Raw genomic sequence first — 10,013 nt, forward strand, 5'->3', positions numbered from 1 at the left:
GACATGTTCACTGCAGACAAAGTAGGACACACGACAGAGAGGCTCAGGACAAGAACTGCGGTCAGTGGGGCTGCGGGTCAGCAAGAATTGGGATTTGCAGGAAATGCACCTGGACAGGCAGCTGGGGCAGTTCAGGGAGGGGTCTTGTGTGCCTGCTGAACAGTCCGGAACTGAGGGGGTGGAGCATTCCTTGACAGACTTTAAGCACATGGTTACACGGATAGACTTGTATTTTAGAAAGTTCACTTTGGCAGCTGCAGAGAAAATTAAACAGTTTGGAAGAAAAGATTTAAGAAAGGGAAACTGGAGATGGGTGATTAGTTACAGATTGGCAGAAAAGATGATAAGGGCCTGAACTAACACAGTAGCTTTGGGTATGGAGGGGCAGGGTACAAACCAGACATGCTGTGAGAATGCAAACCAGCTGTGTGAGTGCATGTTGGAGGAATTAAATAAAAGAGTGCCACAGTGACTGATCCCGAAGAAAAACAACTTCCATTTAGCTAATCCAGATTACTATTGGTGACAGAGAACTGCTCTTTAAAAAAAAAGGAATGAAATGAAAATGTTTCTCTAAAGCAGGCCAAGTTTTCAGAGCTGGCCTGAACAAATCTTCAAAAAACCTAAACTGACTGCTTGGTAAAAAAGGAGTTAGAGAAAAAGCTAGTGGTATGGCTTCAATATTTAGTGGCATCAGGCAACAGCAGCCTAAGCATTTGAAAAGATTACACTGGCACAGCAAGATCAGCCCTCTCGCAGACGGCCGTGTGCACCAAGGAGCAAAGTATAGGAGCAGCCCAAACAGCAGCTGCTGCTGATAAGCTGTTTTTGGAGAATTCAGGTATTTTATGTAGAGAAAGAAACTTAAAATGAACTATAAAATTGTATCTTTCAAAGGATATCTGACTTCAAATTTGAGATGTGTATTTCAGAAACTAGTATCAAAATGTATGTATCAAACACCTATTTCTGTATTTAAAACTCCCAACAGCCTTGCCACAACTACATTATTGTGTAATGTTTACTCTGAGTATTTGACTATATTAGCTCCAAAACTTATGACACAGTCAATAACTAAATATTCCTTCTGAAGTGTTTACTCTACTAAAAATCTTGTTATACAAATCAGAACTGCATCACTGACCACAAGGAAAGAAAAGTAAGATTAAGTGATGGAGCCACAGAAATGATACGCATATTCAAAAAACAAAGCTCCTCCACAGCCCTGTTAGTACCAGTAAATCACTCCCCCTTCAAAGGTTTCTGACAATTGGTTAGAATGGGAAGAAAAATTCAAGTTAGAGGGAACAAGATAGAAAGGAAGAAAGATTAATCTATTAACAATTATAGATGGAAAAAAACCAATCTTTAAAAAAGACAAAACTGTCTATAGTAGTACAGTTAGTTGCATGGCAGTGTTGCTGACAAGAAACCACACCATCTTACTTTTGGAGAGCCATCTCCTTCTGCTGATAGAGCTCATTCAGAATTTCCACTTTCTGCCTCAGGGTTCTGCACTCATCTTCCAGCCCAGCTTTGGCAGACTGCAGTGAATTGCGATCATCTTCTAATTTCTTTATTTGGTCTGTGAAAAATAAAGCATCTGAGCTTTGTGTGTGTGCATAGGGATTTGGCCACTTGTTGAGTGGATGGTGCTAAGAGGGCTGAGAAACTCGAAATCAGGAAGCTAGTCTACAACTTTCCAACATGTGGCAATTTCTTCTCAAGAGTAACCTACCTTCCAGGTTACATTTAGTGGACATCGAGGCTCTAAGCTTAAACTGTAAAAGTTTTAGATCCTCTTCAACTACTGATATTGCAGTTTGTGTCTAGAAATTGCAGGAGAGAGAAATATTCTTAAAAGACAGGCATTGTGAGAATTTACAGGTATTTATAGTACTCTATAAAGAGGATGATACCCGAGAAATGTCCATCATCTGCTTGATCTGATTTTTCATCTTCTCATTCTGGTCACCTAAAAAAGAAAACGCTTCAATTGCTTTTTCCTCCCTGGTTTCTTAACTGTATTTTTTTGATTTCCTAAAAACTAAACAATTACTGTGCTCAAACTTTCAAAGTAGAAACAAATTAGCCAACAAAACTTATCAGGCTATCTGACTTCAAAAGAACAGCAAACTTAAGATTCAAAAAGTAAATTTCCAGTTTGTACAATAAAAATGTTATCCATGCTGTTCTTGAAAGAAGAAGGGGTATGTGAGGTAAAGCTTTCTTTCCCTCTCAAAGTTATCCCTACTTGGTCAAGTATCTTATTTAGAAAAACTCACTCCTCTGTTCTCCCCTTGAATCTGCCACCAGGTGTGGCTTAAAATACCCACTATGCAAGCAAAACCCAACTTGGGAAAGTGTCTAGAAGCATTTCCCTTATCAATAAGCAAACACTACTACCCCTTTCACTTCCACTGTCCTGCCTTAGGTTATGGTACCTACCACCTCAGTACTCTTAAAATTGGTCATGGGCCTTAAAACCATAGAGTTACAGAGACGGAAGTATTAAATTCAAGTATCATCTCCATCAAGATGAGAAACAAGTTTCTCCTGCTGAATAGCTGTCAGGACTCAGGTGTTAGGCACACCTAATGCTGCTGTACGAGCTCCAGGGCACGCATCCAGCTCTCAACTTAAGCAACCCACTCTGCTCAGGACACAGATGTACAGATCTGGATTCAGTGATGTGTGTCTACAACTCTAATGCTTAAGAGGAAATTCAGTCAGCCGAAAAGGAGCAACAGGGTACTTTTAACTAAAGACAGGAAGGCAAAAAGAGGTCCAGCCTCCCTGAAACTGATCTTACCTCCTACTTCTCCATTTGCTAATTCATCTGACTCATTTCCTTCTTTGCTCTGACCTGTAGATTCAGATTCACAATCTAACCGATTCAACTGTGTAATGCAATTAGTCAGAGCCTAGAAGTGAAGGAAAAGTATTATAAAGAGCCTCTCAATTTTAATTGTGCAGATTTCATGAGAACTCATGAGAATTAAGCATGTATTCAAGAAAATGAACTTACACTAATATTATCATCTTTGTGAGTAAGAACTACTTCCAAATCTTTCTGAGACTTCTCAAATGATTTGATTTGCTCGCTGAGCTCAGAATGGGATTTACTCCAGTCTTTGATTTCCTGCTGCAGCTGAAAAGTTAAAACACACGTATTTCCAAAGGTTAGGGCTTTTGAACTGGAGACATTAGGACCATGTCAATGAGAGGGAAGCAGGGAGCCATGTTCCTCTATGGCCTGTCACTATGGGCTAAGGCCTTGGTGAAGGGAGAGTGACTCCAACCCTCTGAGCTGCAGTGACAATGAGAGCTGTCAAAGAAGTTAATCCAGTTTACTGTATCCTTCAGAAAATTGCAGCCAACTGAAATAATTTAATTTCAGTATGAAGAGAAGGGCACATGTGTCTCCCTAGTCCAGACTTCAGATGATGTAACCTTCCCTTGGTCAGTGAAGAAGGAACTTGTCAAAGGACTCTTATAAATACCGAATTCTTTGGTCTAAGAACCAAATCCACCACCCCCTCAAGCCTATTTAAGTCAATAACTGGCTGGTGTTTGACAAGACAAAGACTAAACTATAACAAACTGTACAGAACAGAAAATCCAGAACAGATGGAGAATGTATACATGCACTTAATTTGAGGAGCATAGTTTAAATTTTGTCTATCTAAGAAAAGCATCCTGCATACATACTTCTTTAAAAACAGATCTGAGAAAAGACACCCAAGAGGTAAATGATATTTGGTTCTCTAATTTATAACCTATGACGTTAACTTTTCTTTACCTGCTGTTTCTTCTTCTTAAGCCTAGCATTTTCTTCCTGAACTCGATGGCATTGAGACTTCACCTTCTCTTCACTAAGTTTAGCTTCATTAAGAGCAATCTGAACCTAATACAAAACACCTGTATTAGAGAAGTAACTGCAAAGGGGAAAAAAAGTGACCTGTAACCAATTACACAACACAGTTTTCATTTTTTGCATATTCTAGTGCACATCAAATGTTTGCTCCTCAATAAAACCAAGGCACCGAATTAATATCTTACTGGAATTGTAAGCAGCTTTACCTCTGAAAATTCTGAAGCATTCACTGAGATAATATCCTTTAACTTCTCTATAGATTTCTTGTTTTCCAGTATCTGCCATGTAGGGGAAAAAAAATCCATAAAAATATAAGGATTTCAGGAGAAACAATGGGATATATATATATACTAAAAGGAACATTAACAAAACACAACCCAGAGCCATTCCCTCCATATCAGGCAAAAGCAAGTGATCCAGTTTTAGCCCATTAAAAAAGTCAAGAATGTAAAGACATGAGCAAAGAAGAAAATAATTGGGGCAATAAATATTTCATGCCATCCACAACTTTCCTGGCTGTGAGATAATGTGGTGGATGACCAGACAAAAAGATGAAAGCAAAGAAAATAGAAAAACTTTCATAAACCAATTCAAATCAATGGTTTTTCCTAGAGATAGAAAAATACCTCCAAGGTCACATTTCCTTGTGCCTGAAACGAAAGATGGCTCAAGTTGAGGGAGACTAGATCAATCTCACATACAGAAAAATTCCAAATAATTTATGAAGATACTCTCCTCTCAAGGAGATGAAGCATACTCTCCACTGTTTAACTGTGGGTTGTGCATAGTCAACTTCCTTCCAAAGAGTACAGTATGCAAAGGGTGGAAAAAAGGTAACTCACAGTGGCAAAACCTAGCAAATACTTCAGCCCGGTGATCAAGTTTAATGGGGCGTATATGGGAACCGTCTCTACTACCATTGCAACTCTTACATAATTCTAAAACTGCTTTAAATTTCAAGTTTATTAAAAAAAAAACAATGCAAAATAAAACAAAACAATGTACTTGAACTGTTCTACTGGGCAACAGTTTCTTAGTTGCTCTATATGTTTTGGAGGACAAAGCCAAGCAACATGAAAATTATCCAGGTCTGACAATAAAAATATTTTCTAGGACCCTAAAAATAGTAACTTGTGGTATTAGCACTTAAAATTCCAAAAAAAATGGACAGAAGTCAGTTTGACTTCCCTGACTCACAATCTTACTAGTCACAGCATGGGAAAATGCAAAGTTCAACTCACCCCACACACAAAATAGTATGAAAGCCAAATTACAGTAACACTTAGTAGCAAAACTCTTACCAAGTCCTGTTTCTTAGCATTCTGTTCTCTCTCTGATTCTAACATGACACGCAGACTTTGAGCTGTATCATCTAGAAGTTCATTAGTTTCCTCAAGTTTCTTGATTTTATCCTATGAAAAAGATAGAGGTTAATAATAATACTCATCATTTTTCTTTTGTTTTTAGAACATAATCTCAAAAAGAGAAGGCATTTTTACCTTAAATTTAACTGCTTCATCAGAGAGAATCGTATTTTGTTTCTTGGTTTCTTGAACATGTTTCTTTGATTCCTTGATCTATATAAAATAAAGCATTCAAAATTCAGAAATATAAATTATAGTGCTACTGAAACTTATCTCCAAATAGGTGACCCCATGGAGAAGAAAGCAGTACCCTACAGATATGATGACTGCTTCATATTAGGAGGGTTCATAGTAAATTATCAAACAAAAAGTATGATTTAAACATACCAAAATAACTGAATTAAAAGACAAATAGAAATAATTCAAGCTGGAACCATGGGAGAAAAATACAAAAGAATGATTATACCTTTTGTTCATAATTTGATAATTTTTGTACAAGTTCTGCATTTTCTTTCATGATATTCTTCAACTTCTCAGAAATTTGCTGTTCAGTGACTAAAAAGGGGAAAATCCATAAAATTATTCTGATCACTATATAAAACTTAATCACCCAATGTATGAGAAACAGACATGTTATCTGGCACTATGAGGAAAAATAACTTCTTAGCATAACTTTTATGCATAATTAACTTAGCATAGCTATTGCTTTAAAAACCTATCTGTAGTTAAAAGCAATAGGGTGAAAAAGTATTATTAAAATTTAAGAAAAATATAATAACCCTTATTTCAATGAGATTTCAATTTATTTCAAAGACAAGAAAATATTTTAGCTTGATAATCCTTTCCTTCATGAAGCACCTTTCTTCTCAGAAAAACGTGATAATTTCAAATACATGTCACTTGCAAAGAGAAACAAAAACTGCATGCATGATTTATGTCTTTATTCTTCACATTATCTACTTAAAATGTTAAACTGACCATCTTCCTATTTCCGCAATTTGTTCTATCTCAATTCCTATCTTGGTTGGTACTATCACCATGTACTTTTGTCATCCAAGCTATCAACCTAGGATTAGTAAAATGTTCAGGAGTAATAAGTCCACCAGACATCAGAGGTCATTGTATTTACATCTAACTTACATAAAACTTAAATCAAACACCAATGAGAATAGTACAAATAGCAAAATAAACCTAAATATTTACCTTGATATACTCTATTCTTTACCTAAAATTGAGAGAAATAAAATTACATTTGATGTCAAAACTTTATATTAATAGAAGTATTATAGTTCCTAATACAACAAATAGTAATTAAATGAAAATTCAGTAATTTTTGGTTCAGCATAATGAACCATAGGATTAAAAAAAAAGTGAAAAAGTAAAAAAACATTTCCAACATAATTGGTAGTGATATTCCATAATAGTTTCCAATAGATTAAAGCACTAAGGTAAATAACTCATTATGCAACTAAAGATATGTTTACATATCTATTAAATGATCATCAGTTTTATTAGATAAGTATTTAACTTTAATAATGGAAAGGATAATATTTTCATATTAAGAATAATACTGCTTCATTTACCCAAAATCATTTATTTGACAGATTTGACAGATTAGATTTATTTGACAAATAAATGACCCAAGATCATTTATATGACAATAAATGACATAATCATTTATTATTCAGATCAGTCCCAAATCACCCACGATATCTCAGTATTATTACAATATCTAACATCACTCATAATAGCACTGCTATGGGAAAATGCATTCAGAGCCTCCACTTCGGAAGAAATTACTATTTCTCTAGTGTACAGCCTTGCTAACGAGAGGGTGAGCTTCCGGTGCCCGCCTTACACCCAAATCAGCAGAAAGGAGAAAGCAGGAAGCAGCAGGCAACTGAGGGGATGCAGCAGGGTTCCAAAGTCAAAGGCTGCGGCTGAGAAGCAGCAGGAGCTCAGGAAGCCGGCATTACCGCGTGAAAGTCCAAACAGGTGTTAGAATTTTCAAGAAGGGAGAAACAAGAGTGGGAAATAGAAAACATTTTCTCCCCTTCCCCTTCCATTCACCCCTTTATTCTCTTTTTTTCCTTTTATCTAAGGAAAAGCCTCATTGTGTTAGAGAGGTTTTCCCAGGAATTCCAGGAAAAGACCCTTCTCTTTAAGTAATCTTATAATTACTTGTGCAAATAGAGAAAGCTTATTAACAATGATATGTCTAAAATTAAGAAATCAGAAAAATAATATTTAATTTAAAAAAATACATCACTGCTTTTGGCTGATTTAACTGTTAAGTTTCATCTGAAAGCTCTTCATCTGCAAAGTCATTCTACACAGAATATTTTTCCCCAATTATGTTAGACATAAGTATAAATCTTGTATGAGTATACATACACAGATAAGCACAAGGCAAATTCTGCACCCAAAAAAAAGACTAAGGGATAAAAATGTTAATAGTGTGTTTTTGGATACTATATAATCTGTATTTACAAATAAAAAGATATTTTCTAAGCACAACTATACATGATCAATTTAGAAAATCTAATATATTATATATATACATGAAAAAAATTGAAAAATTTTCTTGCTTCCTAGATATAAGTACTTTTACCATTTTGTTATATTTCCTTGTAGCATTTTTTTTGTGGGTGTGTTTATATAATATAGTTTATCTACGTTCTAAAATCTTGGTTTCTGCTTTTTTCCACTTAATATTAAATTGTGAACATTTTCTGTGTTCTAGTGTCTTGAAATACATAAAGTTGCCTGATATCCCATTATATGGATGTACAATAATTTAGCAATCTCCCCTGTGGATCATTTAGGTTGTATCAAGTTTTCGCTCTAATAAATACTGTTCCACTGAACACCTTTACACAAGATCCTTAAAGCATGATTGGTATTTCTTCAGGATCGATTACTAGAAATGGTATTACACTATATAAAAGGATATGAATGTTTTTAAGGCTTCTGATACTATTATTAAACTGCTTTTCAGGATGGCTATAAGAGTTTCCAATTCTATAACAGTACACATATGTGCCTAAATGGTTAAACTTTGGGTTTTTATATAACGGATTTATAAATTGAAGTTTTCCCACTGAGATTATACAAACATTGTCTTGTTCACTTAAGTCTTCACCAACAAAGATTGCCCTGAATTGTTTACAAGGTTAGCTTAGATTGTAGGTATTAATTTGTGTTCATGTTAGTAACTGAAAGAGAAACAAAAGGACCAGTGATTATAAAATATCTCTTGTAAGCGAATTTGTGACTCAAGTTACTCACAACAAGAATAGTTCTCCAGAAGAAAATGGCAAATGAAACAATTCCCAAGAAGGCAGTAATAAGTACAGGCTTCCATGGCAATCCATAAAAATCAGGCCCAGGCTGAACCTCATCAGGCAATGTAGCAACTAGCTGAAACAGAAATAATAGAAATAATAGGAAACTATAAAGAAATTTATAAAAAGCAGTCACAAAGAAATTTTAAATCAACCTCCATTAGGTAATTACCCCTCAAAAATCTTCAATAGCTTCCACTGACTCAATAAAGAAACAATACTGGCAGCCTTATATTTCTTGTTTGGCTTGAAGTATTTTTAAACATTTTGAATCTAAATGTCTTTAAGTTGAGCATGTGTTTTCAGTTTGCAGTGAGTCCTACACATCATGTTGTCTAACACATGGCTAGGATCTCTCTGGATCATACCTTTCTCTTAGTTGATCTTTATTACCTAAAAAGTCACACAAAAAATTGAAACACACTATAGAAATAATTAACTTTTAGAGCTGCAAATAAACCCAAAATGATGATAATTAATAACACAAATGGGCTTTTCCTCCAAGAGTTTAAATCTTTATTTCACTCTTACATAAAAGCAAATGCTAACTTCAGGCACCTCCTGATAACTGGTCTAGACTGCTTTTGAATTCGTCTTGTCTTTAACTCAATGCCTTAACTTTAGCTTCCTCAAAGACAGTGCATTCAACATCTGCCTGCTTCTACAGTTTTCACTGCCTTCTAAAAGAGCACAACTAACTATCACACTGGCCCAACCCTGCAAGGGTGCGTGGGGTCACTGGAAAAGGCACGTAGGGATGTGATGCTTGCATTCCAGAAAGTGGCTGGACACCATAAAGTGGTACCTGGTACTTCGTACATAGGGCCTGGTACATCGTAAGTGCTCGTAAAAAATGAACAAGTGACAAACCTCAAATACATTCCCACTGGCTTCCCTAAACAGCACAGCACCGTCCTGCCTGCCTCGGGCCTGACACACTCCATTTCTCTCGAGCTCCGTCAAGGAAGTGCCACCCACACCATTAAAACCTCGTCCACCCGCCTGCTAGAGTTGGGGTCCCTCCCTGGGAAGGGGGACCGTCACCTCCAGTAGCTTGGCTAAGAGGGCTGCGTAGAGAACCGACAGGGGTCCCAGAAGATCCGCGTCCCCCGGGGAAGCGGTGACAGAAGGCACAGTGGCAGGTACTGAGTCCATTGTGTGTGCACCGCTGAGCGGAGGCGACGCTTCCCCGTGGAACGGCACTCGACCCCCCCCCACTTTCAACTTGTTTCCTCCTTCGGAAAGGACCCGGCTCAGGGGGAGGATACCGGGAGCGAACTTCACCTTCGCCCGGCGTGGGCCTTTCCGCCCGCGCTTCCCAGGCAACACGTCATCAGACACCGCCCCTGGGCGGACGCAAACGCGCGACGGAGGCCGGGCCCGCGTCGGGCGGGGCCCGGGCGGAAGAGACCAACGGTCGGGAGAGGC

At 37.2% G+C, this 10,013-nt stretch overlaps 1 protein-coding gene across 9 annotated transcripts in view; it reads right to left on the minus strand.

The window, feature by feature from the left end:
• MIA3 (MIA SH3 domain ER export factor 3) overlaps nt 1-10,013 on the minus strand; it is a 45,513-nt gene that overhangs the window by 8,066 nt on the left and 27,434 nt on the right. For 7 of the 9 annotated variants that reach the window (XM_073221495.1, XM_073221500.1, XM_073221496.1 and 4 more), the window contains 12 exons: nt 8,530-8,661; nt 6,445-6,466; nt 5,708-5,796; nt 5,377-5,454; nt 5,179-5,289; nt 4,084-4,155; nt 3,803-3,907; nt 3,029-3,151; nt 2,813-2,924; nt 1,920-1,975; nt 1,739-1,829; nt 1,447-1,585 (listed from right to left, as the gene is read on the minus strand). In XM_073221495.1, the coding sequence (XP_073077596.1) occupies nt 1,447-1,585; nt 1,739-1,829; nt 1,920-1,975; nt 2,813-2,924; nt 3,029-3,151; nt 3,803-3,907; nt 4,084-4,155; nt 5,179-5,289; nt 5,377-5,454; nt 5,708-5,796; nt 6,445-6,466; nt 8,530-8,661 (1,130 nt within the window). Of the gene's footprint in view, nt 1-1,446; nt 1,586-1,738; nt 1,830-1,919; nt 1,976-2,812; nt 2,925-3,028; nt 3,152-3,802; nt 3,908-4,083; nt 4,156-5,178; nt 5,290-5,376; nt 5,455-5,707; nt 5,797-6,444; nt 6,467-8,529; nt 8,662-9,629; nt 9,880-10,013 lie in introns of those variants that run through there. The other 2 variants (XM_017666060.3, XM_017666059.3) reach the window with 1 other exon arrangement.

This window comes from Manis javanica, chromosome 14, assembly GCF_040802235.1.
Source record: "Manis javanica isolate MJ-LG chromosome 14, MJ_LKY, whole genome shotgun sequence".
NCBI lineage: Eukaryota > Metazoa > Chordata > Mammalia > Pholidota > Manidae > Manis > Manis javanica.